This window comes from Cebus imitator, unplaced genomic scaffold (genome assembly GCF_001604975.1).
Source record: "Cebus imitator isolate Cc_AM_T3 unplaced genomic scaffold, Cebus_imitator-1.0 Scaffold50, whole genome shotgun sequence".
Classification (NCBI taxonomy): Eukaryota; Metazoa; Chordata; class Mammalia; order Primates; family Cebidae; genus Cebus; species Cebus imitator.
In genome coordinates this window covers 7266903-7285886 of record NW_016107365.1, presented here as the reverse complement: position 1 = coordinate 7285886, position 18984 = coordinate 7266903, and the positions used below count along the sequence as shown (strand labels likewise).

Here is an 18984-nt window from a genome sequence, read left to right as displayed (position 1 = left end):
ACTTTTCATAATCTAAAATGCTAATTTTCTTTATTTCGCTACTAAAAAGTGCCATAGGGCAGGGATATTTGTAGTTCACTACTGATCCTTCGTTGGTACATAAAATCATACGGCACATAGTAGTCCTTTAATAAATAATTGTTAAGTCAGTTAATGAAGTTTCCCCACCACCTTTTTTTATAGTTATAAATCTAGGTTATAAATCATTTTCTCCCTAAATTTTGAAGGGATTATACCATCTTCTTCTGATACCTAGTATTATTAATGAGAAGTATAAGACAATCTGATTCTTCCTTTTACAAATGACCTATTTCTTCTCTTTTTGAAAGCTTTAATTTTTATGGAGCTCTGGAAATTCTTTTTTTTTTTTTTTTTTTTTAAATTTTTGAGATGGAGTTTCACTCTTTTGCCCAGGCTGGAATGCAATGGTATGATCTTGGCTTACTGCAACCTCCGCCCCCTGGGTTCAAGCAATTCTCCTGCCTCAGACTCCTGAGTAGCTGGGATTACAGGCGCTTGCCACTACGCCCCACTAATTTTTATATTTTTAGTAAAGATGGTGCTTCACCATGTTGGCCAGGCTGGTCTCGAACTCCTGACCTCAACTTATCCTCCCACCTTGGCCTCCCAGAGTCCTGGGATTACAGGTGTGAGCCACTGGAAATTCTTCATGTACATAGATTTTTATTTTTGTTTTTTGTGTTTTAAATGGATTCTGCTTACTTCTAAAAGATACTTATGAAGCCCTTTCAGTTGAGATTGCTTTCTTTTCCAGCTTTGGGAAATTTTCTTCTTAAAAAACAAATTCTTTATTTGCTTTGTTTCCACTCTATAACTGCTGTGGGTTATATAATGAACCTATCAGATTTATTTTATTTTCCTGTGGTGTTTCATTTCTCTCTTTTTAATTTTACTTTTTTTTGTGGTAAAAGTTTTAATATGCTTATTAATGTTTAAATGGTGAAATCTGGTGTATTTTCTTTGACTGAAATAAAATATCAAATAGTGGGCTAAAATAGGAGTAGATTGATTTAATATTTGCATTTTGTTGTTCACTAATAATCTAATGACAAAATTTGAGTTATCACATTAGTAGAAAAAGTAAGTGTTAGGAAATGATCACTGGTTGATGGGAAAAGGAGGTAGTCTAATTTCACTATGCTATTTCACTGTTATGCACTATGTATTTAAAAAAATTTTTAGGAAGAAAATATTTCATGTCTATAAAATTTATAGGTAGGAGTGTTCATCACAGTATTATTTATAATATGGGAATGAGTTAAATATCCAACAGAATAATGCTTCAATATGCTGTCATCTTAGTGCTGTGAAATGCAGTCACTAACAGCTATATTTTCAAAGAACATTGAATGACATTGGAAGTGATTTATTATCCAAATTATTGTTAATTATTAATATTATTATATACTTTTTGAGACAGTCTTGCTCTGTTATTTGGGCTGGAATGCATTGGCACACTTATAGCTTATTGCATCCTTGACTCCCTAGGCTCTAGGGATCCTCCCACTTCAGACTCCTGAGTAGCTGGAGCTACAGGTCCATGCCACCATGCCTGGCTAATTTTAAAAAGCTTTTTGTAGAGATGAAATCTTACCATGTTGCCCAGGTTGGTCTCAGACTCCTGGCCTCAAGTGATCCTCCTGCCTCAGCCTCCCAAAGTGTTGGGATTACAGGTGTGAGCCACTGCACCTGGCCCAAATTATTTTTTTATATATCTAAATGTAAATTTTCACACACACATGTTAAGAGAAAAAGACTAGTGGACAATACACAAAATGTTAATACAGGTCCATAATCCCTTATTTTGAAAACCCTTGGGCCCATGTGTGTTTGTGATTTTTTGAATTTTATAGAATTAATATATATTTCCATAATAGCATCTAGAAAAGTTCTCTATAATCATACACAGTAATATTTCTGCATTGAAACATGACTATTCGCATTAAATGGTACACATAAATTCTGTAAATCATGTTACCTCATTTGAGGTCACACTTCGCTGCTAAATGAGTTGTGTCTAGTAATAAAACAATGTTATTTTTTAAAAAACCTTTTGGGTTTCAGAATTATGTATATTTTGAATTGGTAGTGATTAGGAGTGATTTTTGAAATACTGGTTTTTATAATTTTTTATTTTTATAAATATGTACATATGTACATTATAGAAAAATATCTTAGTTATAAATTTTAAAATACATACTTGTCTTTCATTTTCTTGTTAAATCTTAGGCTTTCCTACACATGAGAAAAGAGCCAAATTCACCAGAAATTATTAATTCGTTGATTCAACAAATATTTATCCAATAACTACTATTTTAATAAGTATAAAGATGCTCAACCTTATTAGAGAAATATTTCAAACCATAATAGAAATACTATTTCACACTCTTCTGATTGTCAGAAGTTTAATAATTCTGACAATCTCAGTTCACCGGGATGCCAACAAGTAGGAAATTTCATATACTACAGGTTGAATATCAACTGATGAAACTACTTGGAAAGCAATTTGATGATATTTACTGAAATTCAAGTTATATATATACTTTATAAAACCTCTTCAGCATCATCTAACTTGTCATCAGTACATTGATTTGTATTGTATAACAGTGGAACCTTTATTATTTCTCATACCACATTTTACCCTAGCCTTTATTCACTATAGTTTTACATGCTGGCATTACTGGGTTCTCACTAAATGAGTGATTTTTTTTTTCTTTTTCAGGGCAATACATGCTATTCAATAACTTTGTGTGCTGGGCCATTTCACAAAATACAACTTTTTAAGCAAAAACGTAATTTGTATTTATTTTGATATGTCAATAACCATGCAAATAGGCAGTACCTTTACTTATCTCATGTGATAGGTAGTTAAGTAACTCTTTAGTGTTGCTGGAGCCATTGCTGCTGTTTTTCATAGACAAGCACAATGAAGTAGGATGACTTGGATTATCAGAATTATCTGTGGGCCTGGGCATAGAATCCTCCTCTTCTGTTGTATACTTCTTCAGAAGTCACCATGTTGTTCTTATTGCTCAATTTTTGTGAATCACTTTTTTCTGCTTCAGAATTGTTTTATAAATATATATTTCTATCTTTAAATCAAAAATATTGAAAGGCAACAGTGAGATTTCTAGACTCAACTTTTTATTCATTCAGGCAACATTGAGTGCCTACTATGTAAGAAGATCAATTATACCATATGACTACAACCTAGTCCTCTCTTCAAGGAACTTAAGACCTAGCAAGTAAATGGCTTCAGTGTAGTGTGTTGATGCTAATATAGTTAAGTAGGTGTTGGACAGAATTAATTAAGTGGAAGTCTTTCAAGTCAGGTATCGGCAACCCTTTTTTGTAAAGGACCAGATACTATATTTTAGGTTTTGGAGGCCATATAGTTCTATCACAACTACTTTTCTCTGCTCTTGTTGCATGAAAGCAGCCATAGATTATATATATGTGTTCCAATAAAATTTTATTTATGAATATTAACTTTGAATTCCATATTTTCATGACAATTATTTTTCAAAAGTTTTAACCATTCAAAAATGTAAAAACTGTTCATAGCTCTCAGACTATACAAAAGCAGATTACAGAACAGATTTGGCTTCCTACCAAATCTGTTACCCCTGTTTAAGTCTTTGAATATAAGATGTTATGGAATGGGCCTCTCTTTGATAGCCTATCCAATTCCAGCTACTTTCATTACTAGGGGAGTTTAGTAACTTACCAGGTTTAGAAGTATTGAAAGTCTCATTGCTAATCCAGTAGTTTCTGAATATTCTTGATATTCTGAGTAATAATCATGATTATATAATAATAATAATAATAAAACAACAATAGTAATACTGTTGCATATGCTCACAGGTCCCAAACTCAGAGGCTTACAAAGACCAAGTGTAATGCCTGACTGTTAAAGAAACAGGGGGTTATGTGAATTGGGGCAAAGGAATAGCACGTCTTCTACAAGAGATAACAGCCACCACTTAGCTTCCTCAAGTAGTGGGAATACAACCCTCATGTTTCCTGATGAAAACATCCAAGAGAAGCCAGAAATTCAGATGTATATGTCAAATCTCCCAGCTTTTTAATGTGACAACACAGTTTTTTAAAAAATATTCTTTCTTTTTAACATTGTGAGTCAAATAAAATCATGTTTAGGTTTCATTTAAGCAGCCTGGCAGTTTGCCATCTCTGCCCTAACAAGTTTCTTTTACTATTTAAAGGGAACTTTTAGAGAAGTATCTTTAGTGATATGCATTAATGATTTTTTTTAAAAATTTTGTATCTCAAGTGATATTTTAATATTGAAAATTATTATTAAAAGTTTTAAATTATAAATCAAATGCAGATTTCTGTATCTGACATTCACATGTTTCATTTGTCATGCTTGAATGGATCAGTACTTGCAGCTTTCCCCTGAAGTTGACTTTGTGGTCACAGCTTTTTTTCCCCTTTTTGTCAACAGCTTTATTGAGATATAATTCACATACCATACAATTAACCCATTTTAAATCTACAATTTATTGGCTTTTAGCATATTCACAGAGTTGTACAACTGTCACCACAGTCATTTTTAGAACATGTTCCTTAACCCCAAAAGAAACCTTATGCCCTTTAGTTATCACCCTTCCAATTCCCCTGTTGTCCCCAGTCCTAGGTAGCCACTAATCTGCTTTACATGTCTATAGATTTGCCTGTTCTGGATATGTCCTATAATAAAATCACATAATATGTAGCCTTTTATGTCAGGCTTCTTTTTTACTTAGCATGTATTCAGGCTTCATCCATGTTGTAGCTTGAATCAGCACTTCATTTTTTTTTTTAATTGCCCAGTATTCCATTTTATGGATATACCACATTTTCCATTGGTTATTGGACTTCCACATTTTGCCTGTCATGCATAATGTTGCTGTAAACATTCATAAACATGTTTTCTATGGGCATATATTTTCATTTTTCTGGGGTATATACCTAGAAATGGAATTGTCAGGACATATGGCTACACTATTTAACTTTTTGAGGAATAGTCAAAACTTTTCTAAAGCTGCTACACCAGTTTTGATTACCATCAGCAATATTTGGTGGTTCCAACTAGTCTTCATCCTTGCCATCTTGCCAACAGCCAGATGGAATAAGCTATTTTTAATGCATATGGGCTATGAAAGCTTTTTCTTCTACTCTTTAGATACTGTGTATGTAGGAATGTTAATATTTTCTTGGGCTATTCTTTTATATTAAAACTTTAATAAACCAGAATTAGGGGAGATTAAACTATTATGGTTAATTTAATTTGGATTATCTAAAGGATAATCAGAATTTTGCATTGCAGTATTTCATATTGTTGAAACTTTTCCCAATGTACTTTCTTTTTCAATACTTTTTCTTACTTTAGTAAGTAAATACTAGTTTGTTTCCACCACTTGTCTATGAGAGAACCACGTCTAAGTTATCTATCCCAGCTCCTTGCACACGGAAAGTCAGGCATAAAATTAAGTGCAAATAAATACTTGTTAAACAATTTTGTTGTTAAAAGTAATCCAGTCTTTCTTTGTTTTGGATTTGACATGCTATCTACTGAATTTTTCCCTGCTAGTAAACTGAGCTTTTACCATTATGCTGTTTCAGATACATTTTTGGAAGACATATTAAAAAAAAAAAAAAAAAAGAGAGAGAGACAGTTGTATTAGTATATACTAATTTTTGAGTATCGCTTTCACATTGTAATTATATAGCGAAGTGAGTTTTTAATTTAAAAATTAAGAATTTCACGCTTTGATAGATTGTACTTATGTTAGGCAGGTATAGAACTTAATTAAGAGCATGAGTATCATACCTATATCTATGACTAAACTCTTTTTCTTCTGTTCTCCCCCCGCATCTAGTATATCTACTTTGGTATTTTAAATATAATATGTTTTATATTTATACAGCTTCTTTGTTACTTATGGTCTAGAGAGAAAGCTAATTTTCTGAAACATTTTTGGCTTTTTTATAGGTTAGTCAAAGAAAAAGTGATGTATGAAAAAGAAGCAAAACAACAAGAAGAAAAGATTGAAAAAATGAGAGCTGAAGATGGTGAAAATTATGACATTAAAAAGCAGGTAAAATTATAAATAACAAGAGCTAACATTTACAGAATGCTATATTAACTAATGTAGTTTTTAAAGTAGTCCTCTGACTGAGATGATATTATTATTTACTTTTTTACTATTAAAACTTCCATTTAAAGATAAGGAAACTCAAACTCAGGTTAAATAAGTGCCCAAATCACAAAATTGCTAAGTGACATAGCTGTGGTTTTGTTTTGTTTGAGACAGGGTCTCACTCTGTCTCCAGACTGGAGTGCAGTGGTATGATCATGGCTCACTGCAGCCTTAACCTCTGGGCTAAAGTGATCCCCTCACCTCAGCCTTCCAAAGTGCTGGGATTATAGGCATGAGCCACTGCACCTGGCATAGCTAAGATTTGAACACAGGCATTCTGGCTCTAGTATCTGTACTCTTAACCACTAAACTCTACTACCTTTCCAATTTTAAGTATCAAATATAAAAATGGACTAATCTTATATTACTTATATATTTAAATTCACAAATATTTTCTCCAAACTCGTGAAGACCACCAAAATAAAATATGTGTTACACTTTTCAGTGGCACTTCTGATTGTCTGCATGATAGATTTCAGTGGCCTTAACATTGCGTAGAAGGGTTTTCTTGATTTTGACATCTGCTTATTTAACCTCATTTCTTGCCAATCCCTATCTGGACCTCTTAGGTGCCTTTTAGCTACCTTAACATGCCCTTTCTTCTTTGCCTCTGAAATTTTCCATGTCTGGTATGCCCTTACTCCTGGCCTTACCTACCCTCTCTTTATTAATTTCTATTCTTCCTTGTCATAGTCATCACTGTGTCTCTTTGGCTCTCTGTGTCATGATCTTCTTGAAGCAATCTCAAATGTTTGTTTTCATATTAATACACCTAGACTTATGGATTGGAGGACAGAGACCTTTTCTTTTTCATTTTTGTATCCCCAGTACCTGGCATCTAGAGGACATAAGTAAACGTATACAGTGAATTGGGGTAGTATATGGGAGAGCTTGAGCTTTGGCCCTATGTAAGTCAGAGTCCTGTTCTGATAGACTGAGGATTCTTGATCTGTAATAATAGACAGAATTATAATGAATAGAAGTTATTTTGGATGGCATTGTTTAAAGGTTTTTTTGGTGGCTAAAGGATAAAAAAATTTTTTTTACAAATATATTTTTTGACTTGTCATGGATTTGACCTACTTCTTTATATTTATTTCATCTTATTTAATTCCTGTAACAATTCTGAAGGGAATTCCATAGGAAAGGAAATATGAATAATCCAATATGAAATGTTCCTATCACTGGTTTTTCACATATATTCAAACTAACCAGATACACAAAAGTAATTTAATGGCAGTGATTAATAGTATGATTAGCTCTGAAGTGAAGTCATGATGTTATGTTTGAAATTTTCAACATGTGCCTTATTAGTAAATGATGTTTAAGTTCAGCAATAGATCTCCACCTGAGAAAATAGATGTGAATAAAGAACTTCTTTGTATGTTATAATTCAGATTTTTGTTTTCAATATGAGCTATGACAAAATTATTGGAGAAAGGAAGAAGGTACTGGGACTTAAAGTTTCTATTAAAATACAATATTATTACCATTAAATTATATCATTCCTTTTTATTTTATATGAGCTTGATAATCTCCTCAGCAAAAAGCTCACATTTTCTACCCGTTTCTTTGAAGGTATTTGACCATACATTATTTTTTGGACATGAGTGTTTAGATGATCTCTGTTTCTTTCTGAGAATAGTTTGAGGAAATAAAGCTTCCTACTACCCTAAGTAAAAGCCCTATTTGAAGTCCAACATGTGGCACTAACCTGTGTACTCTTATCAATTGGGTTTCCCTGTCATTGATTTGATTTTTTTCTTTTATGATTTGATTTGTTGTAGTCCAGTTTTGAATGATGGATTTTATGTCCAGAAATTTCCTCTAGAATACATATTTCTTTGTTTAATTCTGTAGTGCCTGTCATGACGAGGAATAGGCAAGAAGTTTAGATTCCGAGGGGTGCCACATTGGTAATTTGGCTCACATTGCATGGGGAGAATAATCTCTTCCTAAAATGAAGCACAAGGATAAGTAATAACTTTTTATGCATGATAAGCATCAAAAATATGAACCTGCTGGTCTTTGCTTTTCATTTTTCTTTACCTCTCTCTTTCAGTGTGAACCTCCTGCAGTGTGCACACAATGTGATCAATAACTCAATAACTTTTTTCATGCAGTAATTATCTCCATGTGATATTATCTGAACACTGTTTTTCTTTATTACTCAAGAGATGCAGGAGATATTTATGTAACCAGCTGATCCCATTTTGGATAAAGGTTCTTTGTGACAGTAGGGGGAAATAGTTTATTTTAAATAGCCTTTTAAAATAAATGCTCTATGAAAAGCTTTTCCAGTTAACTTTCACTTAGCATGAGAAGGTGATTACCAAAAAGATTTAGTTCTGAAACTTGTACTTTGTAGGTTTTACGGTATGATGGTCTTTCTTTCTAACTTCTAATAAACACAATTTAAGTTAAAATATTGAACCATTTAACATAACCATAACTTTTTTCTGATTCTTCATAATAAGTATATATTTACCAAAGTATGATCTAAACACATACAAGTTCTGCCATCTCTGAATATCTCACAGAGATTCTCATTCTAGGTGGAGATCCTACAAGAATCCCGGATGATGATCCCAGATTGCCAGCGCAGGTTGGAAGCTGCATATTTGGATCTTCAACAGATATTAGTAAGTAAAGACTTCTGTGTCTTATATTTAAAAACTTTTTTTTCAATCCAATACATGGAAAGCCAAAAGTTTAAATATTTAACACTGAGAATTAGTGGTGGTGTTTCTTTTTTTTTGTTTGTTTGTTTTCCCGATTTATTTATTTTATTGCATTTTAGGTTTTGGGGTACATGTGAAGAACATGCAAAATTGTTGCATAGGTACACACGTGGCAGTGTGATTTGCTGCCTTCCTCCCCATCACCTACATCTGGCATTTCTCCCCTTGCTATCTCTCCCCAGCTCCCCACCCCTCACCGTCCCTCCACTATTTCCCCCCAACTGACCCCAGTGTGTAGTGCTCCCCTCCCTGTGTCCATGTGTTCTCATTGTTCAACACCCGCCTATGAGTGAGAACATGCGGTGTTTGATCTTCTGCTCTTCTGTCAGTTTGCTGAGAATTATGGTTTCCAGGTTCATCCATCTCCCTACAAAGGACACAAACTCATCGTTTTTGATGGCTGCATAATATTCCATGGTGTATATGTGCCACATTTTCCCTGTCCAGTCCATCGTTGATGGGCATTTGGGTTGGTTCCAGGTCTTTGCTATTGTAAACAGTGCTGCAATGAACATTCGTGTGCACGTGTCCTTATAGTAGAACAATTTGTAATCCTTTGGATATATACCCAGTAATGGGATAGTGGTGGTATTTCTTATTCACTTGCCCTTTATGCTACTATATTTTAAAATAATTAATGGTGTAAACACCATTAATTTAAAAATTGTGTTTTGAGTTATGTTCCTGTAAAAGTACTATTTTCTGCCATGCTTCTTCAATTTACTAAAATTTAGCTAGTTATATTTAAGTTATGATAGTACCAGTATTGTCCAGCAATGTCTTGATTATTTGATTTTCATACATAACTATCTTTTGACACATTGAGGATGAGTTGACTGACTGAAGTTTTAAAAGAACTAATGTTTCAAAAGAATTTGGGCTCTTATTAAAAGGATCTGAAATTATTTCACATTCAAACCTAAATCAATTTGAGAGAGGGGGAAAAACCTGGTAGTTTAGGTAGTCCCCTCATATTAACTTGGAGTTGGATAACACTTATACTTGCTGGTATAAATGCCTTGTGATACAGAAGGTAGATAAAGCAGGAAATAATAACTGTTAAAATACTGTCTAAGACAGGAATCACCATTTGTATTTCTTGACAGTTTAAATGCTTTTTTCTCTCATGAATTTAGTAGTTGAGAAAGTAATAGAAATTGCTTGAAAAAAATAATGGTTTTGGATGATATATTTGTGTGTGAGGAACAGTATCTCTACCCTTGAAGAGCTTATATTTACTAACAGAAAACAAAGATGTTTTTAAGGTGTAATGCAGAGGTTTTAAGAAATTCTTACCTATAGTTTGAGCTAAGCAAATTCTCAATCCTTTTGCTTTAAGTTTTCATATTAAATTCACACGTACTTTATTTTGTCTACTCTCTGTATATATCCATCTTTTGTTGACCTGACATAAATCGCTAACCATAGCTTCATTTAAAAATCAAACAAAATTTCCTATGTAGAGAAATTCAGATTATGTTATTTCATTTGTCTATTATCAATACAATATATTAGTAAAAGTTTCCTGTATATCATTATTATGGAAAAACTCAATCTTTAAATATCAGAAAATAAACGATGTATTCTATTTCATTTAGTGTAAGGTATATACCCATTAGCAAGCAGGCAATTCATTTGTTTAATTCAAAGATTATATTTAACTCTGTTGTGACATTGGAAGCCTTCTTTGTCATTGTGAATAGTTGGAGGATTATTTTGGCCTGAATGCTGTTTCATATATGTAACATGTTAGTAAATTTTCCTTTTATACTTTTCTCTTTTGTATGATAATGATGGGTCAACAAAATGAGAATGAACTTTTCTGAGGTTTTTTATGTAATTTACTTAATGCTGATAGCTTTAGATGACTGTGTTATTCACTTACTATATGAGAATATATACAGTGAAACAAAACCACCAGTTATTTCTTCCTTTCCTTGTAAAGAAGAAGCAGAATGTGGGAAACCTGTGGAATTACGATATATTTAGATGGGGCTTGGGATTTTTACTTTTAATTTTTTAGTGATTTACATTAATGGTTTGTAATTTTGAGTAAATAACAAAGTACTAAACTTTGAAAAGGATAAACTTAATTTTATTATATTTCATTTTAGGAGAATGAAAAAGACTTGGAAGAAGCTGAGGAATATAAAGAAGCACGTTTAGTACTGGATTCAATGAAGTTAGAAGCCTGAAACTTTTCTTGTATGGGGTGGTTTTTACATTAAATCCTGGGGTTCATTTTACAATTCATTATTTTTAACCACTGCTGTGTGTTAAAGTAGTATGAGAATGTGATTGTTTTTCTCTGGTTACATACATATTTCTTTGTCTAATTCAATATGTCAAATAAATGAGTGTATCTAGTAAAATTGTTTATTTCATACTTTATAAAATTTTTAAATTACCCTTTTATCATTAAACCACATAGAGTTTATGACAGAGAACTATAATCTGTTAGGTTCTATTCGAAGTCTATGTATTTTGCTTCATAAGCATGGATTGAGTTTTAAAAATAGGATACCAGGGCCGGGCGCGGTGGCTCAAGCCTGTAATCCCAGCACTTTGGGAGGCCGAGGCGGGTGGATCACGAGGTCAAGAGATCGAGACCATCCTGGTCAACACGGTGAAACCCCGTCTCTACTAAAAATACAAAAAATTAGCTGGGCATGGTGGCACGTGCCTGTAATCCCAGCTACTCAGGAGGCTGAGGCAGGAGAATTGCCTGAACCCAGGAGGCGGAGGTTGCGGTGAGCCGAGATCGCGCCATTGCACTCCAGCCTGGGTAACAAGAGCGAAACTCCGTCTCAAAAAAAAAAAAAAAAAAAAAAAAAAAAATAGGATACCATTTTTTCAGATAAGAATCCAGATTTTAGCCAGGTGTAGTGGTGCATGCCTGTATTCCCAGCTACTGGGGAGGCGGAGGTGGAAGGATTACTTGAGCCCAGTAGTGTGAGGATGTAGTAAGGTATGATTATGCCATTGTACTCCAGCCTAGGCAACATAGCAAGACCCTGTCTCTAAAAGATTGCATTTTAAGCAGTTTATTTGGAATGGAGTACAACTGATACAAAAGAAAGAACTGTCTTTGGATAAGCCTCACATAAGGCCTTCACAGTGAAAGCCTAACATTTCCATTACTGTAAATGAATGAGAAACATTTAAATATTTTTCCAGGACAGATTCACACAAAAAACACCCAACCATTTAGATCTTCAAATAAGATTCTTATGAACAAGGAAGGGTTGAATGGTCTTTTAAAACAATAATGGCTGTTGCTAGTGAAGTGCTTGGCAAATATTTAAAGACTCTTCAGAATCGGAGGGGAACCTGTGATTGGTAGATTTTGCTGATTTCTGTGGTATAAATACTCCTACTGTGACCAATTTCAAACTACTAATAATATGACATCATTGAACACAGAGTTATGAAAATTTGGGCCAGCTCCAGCATACTTTGGCTGTAGCCCAATCTTGATTATCTAGATTGAGTCGGGGGGAAAAGTACCATTTTGTCAGAAAGATTTTTTCTGTACAATTGTGACCCTGTTACCCAATCATTTGAGTTTATTTTCCAAAAATACATGACAACTCATTTAGATTTTTTATATTTCCAGAAAATGTGTGTGAGTCTTACCATCAGCCTAATGGGCGTTGATATAAGGAACCAAATATCTATATATAGCATTTAAACTTTAACAGTCAAAATTGGAAAAAAATAAAACTTGAGTTTTTGCTGCATTAAATACTTATATTATTTAATGTATAGTACTTATAGTGGTAGTATGGTTGATATTATTTTGGAAGTTCCAGACAATCACTAGAAATCATGACTTAATTATTGAATCTCTCCAAAAATTAGAAAAGAGAGAAATAATTTTTTTCTAAGTTATTTCTAAAGGTTCTGTTGTTATAAAGCATAGATTATATCACTCATAAAGTAAACTTATTTACATGTGTCAAAAATCACTTCTTAAGAGAATAACGTATCAGAAGCATTTCTAAATTGGAATGTCATCTCAAAACGTATTACATGGCATTTTAAAAATATTTGAGATGGGAAAAGGAAAAGATGAGAAAATCAAAAGCAACTGTAATTATAGTGTAAAAGTTGAGATTAAGGTTTAGTGTTAGATATTTGAATAAGAATTAGATTATTTTGTGATTGCCGTCAAGCACCACAGCAATAGATTGGTTTGGGAAGGGGTGTGGGGTGAGGTGGGGGTGAGGCACTAATATTTAGTTTTCCAAGTAGTATTTCATTTAAAGAAACTATTTTGGTGTGTACACACACACACACACACACATATTTCCATGGCAAATGGTTTATTGATCAATTAAAGCTTAAAGAGAACAGAACACTGAGATATATATAGATATAGACTCATATGTATAAGTTTTGCAGCAAGGACCCAAATCTTGGTTACCAAAAATTTACTTTGTTGCCAAAAGGCCTAGAAAAGAAGAACTCAATATTGAGGTAAATGCAAAAAAATACATCTTTATTGGCTGGGCGCGGTGGCTCACGTCTGTAATCCTAGCACTTTGGGAGGCCGAGGCAGGCGGATCACCTGAGGTCAGGAGTTCGTGAGCAGCTGGCCAACATGGTGAAACCCCATCTCTACTAAAAATACAAAAATTAGCCGGGCGTGGAGGCATGTGCCTGTAAAGAGAAAGAGAAATCTTGAGAGAGAGAGAGAGAGCGAGAAAGAAAGAAAAATCTTTAGAGAATTCCTCTCTCAAATATAGATTTTATACTGGATCACTCTCCAAGTACCAGTAAGAAGCACAAGAGGCTTAACAACCTGTGAAGGCTTTATGTCTGGGAATTTTTCGTACATTCCATTTAGGTTTTCATGGCCATCCATAAGGATATTAAAATAAGAGCAGCTGTAATCAATTCAGCATCTTGTTTTTAAGTTTTATTTAAACACTTATATCTGTATAATAATAGTTAGAAATTACCAAGTAGTTTTGCCTCTTTTTCTTCCTGCCCCAACACCTGAGGCCTCAATGAACATATAGTAGTTGTCTAGTAAACATGTGTAGGTTGAATGAAAAGCAAGAACATCTTTGACCTCTGGAATGAGAGAAAGAATGCCAAGGATTCCATCACATTGCAAACATGTTTAATACAGTGCCCTTCCCACTGCTTTGACTGCAAACCACAATAAGAAACACACTTTACATTGTGAACCAGGGCATATATATGAATGTGTGTGTATATATACAGTATGTGTTCATACTATGTACAATTCCTACCTGCTATTGGGTGGTGAAAAACACTACCCAAATACAGTACCATGTAAAATTATTCTATTTGTGAAAATTTTACGCACACACACATATAAACTTCTTAGGTATCAGATCAGTTGTCTCAGTGAACATGTGCAAAGTCCTACACATTGCAGGTATAAAATGTCATGGTAAAGTGTAACCACTTATCATTTGTAGTACTGTATATCCCGAGTCCTTGCACAGACAAATACGAAGGCTTCCATAGGGAACACAGGCAAAACAAAGGCATACAAGTGACGTTTACAAGTAGTAAACCTAACATCTGTATTTTTCTGTATAGCAAATGTCACATCATTTCTAAGTAAGAATATGCATAGGATAAAGAAATAAAAATATGAAGTATGGAATCAGTAAAGCAACCAAATCCAGGCTTGTTTTAATGCCATTAAGAATATCCCCAAGTCCTAACATCTTTATTTATACATCCTTGGCCTATGGGCAAATCAGTCCTAGTAAATCAAAATACTCCCTCAGCGATCCTGGACAGGGACTTTCTGACTGTGCTTTTGGGACATTTATATTTCTGGATGAACATCAACATCCCAAGAACTAGATTGCCTTTCCTTTCTCATGTTTTGTGCCATGTTAAGTTATGTAAGTAGTTCTTTGCAGGGAATGAAACTTGTGAGGAGGCGAGAAAAGGCACACTGCTAAAATAAGCACACGTTTATTTTATGAGTAATGAAAACTAGCTAAAGCAATATATTGTAATGTTCATTTAACATTTCTCAACTTTCTGGTCAGCAACATTCAAAGCCTAATATTTTAAAATTGCCTTTATACCTGTACCTGTGCCCTGAATCACTTCCAAATTGAGCAGTCAAACCTGTTTAATCTAAATCACTTTGCAAACTTCATTACATTACTTGGCTTTTTAAAAATCCTATCAAATTTAATAAGGACATATCCTACAGCTAGTCATCACTTAAATCTTATTATTTGGTCATTTAGACAAACCAAGGACAGATTAATTCTTTCTTTGATGGCTTTAAGGCCTTTAAATGTCAGTGTAAACTTGATGAGTACATGGGAGCCAGAGCTGTTGAGGCATTTGGTATTAAAGGGTTAATCAGATCATTTAGTCCCTGAAGCCTCTTTGAGTGCTATAGCTGGAAAGAAATTGAATGGTTTAGAAATGCTATACTATGAGACAAGTTATAAGCATTATTGTACTTGAAATTTTCAAGAGTGCTTCATAAAAATCTACATTGCTCTCCACTATTCATCTTACTACTCCTACAATATGAGAGGGATTTGCTCATGTATTGGACTGTTGCACAGAAAGGTATAATTAATCTATGTTACAGTAGATCTGTACCTTTTATTTTGTGCTTTTTGTTGGCTGCTGGATAGTTGACAAGGTGCTTTTAAAATCTTGGAGGAAAATATTTTTAATATGTCACAAGAAGTTAAGATTTTCAATGCGCAAGAGCTCTTTCAAATTAAAAACCTTCAGTATAAAAAGTAAACAAAGGATAGAAACACATAGTTCACGGAAGAAGAAAGACAAGTGGATGGTATTTTCAAATGTTCCACTCCAGTAGTAATCATACTCAGATTTTAAAAACAATAAACTTTTTAAGGATAATGAATACCTCTTGTCTAGGTGTGATAAACTACTAGCCAATGAGCTTAGATAAGAAGATGAAATGAGAAATAAATATTGGAAAAGAGACATCATTTTCATTATTTGCAGATGATAAGCTGTGCACCAGAAAAACACCAGAGAGTCATCTGTGAAATAGAAGCAATGAGGAAATTAAAATGAGTACTTACATGATGTGTAGAACTGTTATAGGTTGAATTATGTCACCCAAAAAGATATGTTGAAGCTCTAACCCCCAATACCTCAGGATGAAACCCTATTTGGAAACAGGTCCTTGCAGAAATAGTTGAGATAAGGTCTTAACTTACTAGAGTAGGGTGGGCCTTTAACTCAATATGACTGATGTATAAATAAGAAGACACTGAAGACACAGTGAGATGCCCATATGACAACATAGAGTTACACAGCTGCAAGCCAAGGACCACCGACATGACACCAGAAGCTAAGAGAAAGGCATGAAACAGATTCTCCCCCAAGAGCCTTCAAGAGCATGGCCTTGCAGGCACCTTAATTTTGGCTTCTAGACCCCGGAAATGTGAGACAATAGTTTGTGGTACCTTACTACAGCAGTCCTAGAAAACAAATACATAGAACTTGAAAAGGATTTCTGGTGAGAGTCAAAAAGTCATTTAAAAAGAATGACTTGTGCTGTATTTGGAGAGTTAATATTGTCAAAATGTGAATTCTCCCTAGGTTAATCAGTAAATTCAATGAAATAAATCACAGAAGGGCTTTGGCAGAGGGGAGAATTTAAGGAAATGGTTCTAAAATCCAATTAAAAAAAATTTTAACAGGCAAGAATGCCTGAGGGGGGATCTGAAAAAGAATAGTGATAAGAAGAAACTAGCTCTACTCACTATTAAAATTTAATATTAAGTTATGATAATTAAATGTATGGTAAAAGAAGATCAAAGAGAATAGAATCCAGAAGCAAACCCAAATTTATGTAAATATAAATTTAGTAGATGATAAAGGCTATTTCAGATCGTTGGGGAAAAGGTAGATCATTCAATAACTGACTAGCCACTGAGGGAAAAAAGTGGAGCTGGATCTCTATTTCACCTCTCAGGCCAAAATGCATCTCAAATGAGTCAAAAACTTCAGTGTAAAATGGAAAAGAATTAAAATCTGGAAGAAAACACTGGTGAATCTAATAGGCTAAGAATTTTTAAGCTGATATTATGTAATGAGGATATAGGGAAATGGAAAATGTAACACACTGTTGGTGAGAATATTTTAAAGATGGCAGTTCTCCACAAATTAACATGCATACGTAATACAAGAAGTATTAAAAGAGAAAAATAAGTGGTGAGACTGTTCAAGAAAATCTTAAAAATGGAGAATTGGTGAGGGAGAAAGAAGATAAATGTAGGAGGCACTGCAGTTGGATATTAGAAATTTAAAACTCCTGCATTTAAAACAGTGAAACTGGCATGAGATTGAACTGTCAGAGTAAAGTAGAAAACCTATACCATACCCAAATATATATCAATACATAAATATCTCATAGAGGTGGCATTTTAAGTTCATGATAAAAGGATGGATAATTCCCATTTCAATAAATAGAAAAAGTCAGTTATTGGGAAAAATAAGAATAGATTTCTGTCTCATCTCACACAATAAAATAAACCTTAAATGAATTAAAGAATTTGTGCAACAAATATTTCTCAAACCTTTTATTAGCTAGGCACTATTCCGATCCTAGGATGCAGTGGTGAGCAAGACAGACAAAGATCTCTGCCTTTGAGGAGCATACAACTAATAGAGGTTGATAAAGAATAAGCGAGAAAATATCGATGGCATGTTCTATGCATAAAATGAGAACAAGCTGGTATGCTAGAGAACAACCAGATGATGAGGGAAGGCCCTGAAAAGATACTTAAGCTGGGCTCTGATCCAGAACCTCAACAGAGACGGAAGTGTATTGCAAGCAAAAGAAAAGCTACTGTAACGTCTACGACAAGAAAAAGCTAGCTGAGTTCAAAGAAAGGAGACCAGAGAGGCTTGAGTAATGGGGAAAGTAGTAGAAGAACCTTTAAGACTTTGTAAACCAGGGAAAGAAATTAAGGTTCTATTCTAATGAGAAGCCACAGATTTTTAAAAAAAGAGAGTGACATGGTTTAATGACAGCATTGTTTAAAGATCTTGTTGCTCTTAGAGACTGAGTCATAGGAGGCAAAAGTGAGAGCAAAGAAAGGCTGCTCTAATACTACAGAGTTAAATGTGAGAAATGAAACATAAAAAACCAAGAATATTGTACTTAAGACTTAATCTGCCAATGGAAAATCAATTTCTAAAAATATGAAGATTACGTTTTGTTAAACAAAAAATTGTGAATGTCTTTTTTCAAAATAGAACTAACTAAATTACATAACAGACATCAGACTGGGATAAAAGATTAAGGATTTTAGTAGAGAATTAATATTCTTAATATACTATAAAAGGCCAGGCATGGTGGCTCACACCCAGAAACCCAGAACCCGGGGAGGCCAAGACAGGAAGATTGCTTGAGCCCAGGAGTTTGAGGCCAGCCTGGGCAACATAGTGAGACTCCATCTCTATTAAAAAAAAAAAAAAAAAAGCAACAGAGTGAGACCTCATCTAAAAAAAAAAGATCGGTTACTTTTAATTCGGTCATCACCTTCTCTATAGGCAAAGCTATATCTAGTTCTTTTTATTAGGAATGTTTCAAAAAAACTCACTTAGCTGAATGCTCAAATCTTTTTCCTTTTTTAATAAACTGAAAAGATATGAGGCTTCCATTTTTGTCCTCCAGTGCCTCACTAAACATCACCCACACACACTGTCCACACCTGTCCTCATTCCCTTTCATCTGCCACCACACACGAATCTTAGGGAACCTTATGGTTTCTGTTTTGTAGTCTGAAGGGAGTAGCACAGTAAGGCCAACTAGCTACAAGTAAAAGCACGACAGCTGTTATTACATAGTGCTTCACCTATCTGCATGGTCCTGAGCTATCAAGGAGAACAGTTGAGTATATAGTGATTAAGAGCCCTGATTCTGGAGACAAACAGCTTTAGTTCAAATCTGCTTAGCTGTGTGACTTCATGATTCAGCAAGTTACTTAATTTCCAAAATAAAACCTGCTGGGAAA

At 34.0% G+C, this 18984-nt stretch overlaps 1 protein-coding gene across 2 annotated transcripts in view; it reads left to right on the top strand.

The window, feature by feature from the left end:
• Positions 1 to 11351, top strand: part of TBCA (tubulin folding cofactor A) — a 74285-nt gene extending 62934 nt beyond the window's left edge. For both annotated transcript variants that reach the window (XM_017527697.2, XM_017527696.2), the window contains exons 2-4: positions 6017 to 6122; positions 8780 to 8866; positions 11080 to 11351. In XM_017527697.2, the coding sequence (XP_017383186.1) occupies positions 6017 to 6122; positions 8780 to 8866; positions 11080 to 11160 (274 nt within the window). In that variant the 3' untranslated portion in view covers positions 11161 to 11351. The remainder of the gene's footprint in view (positions 1 to 6016; positions 6123 to 8779; positions 8867 to 11079) is intronic.
• Positions 11352 to 18984: the final 7633 nt, after the last annotated feature.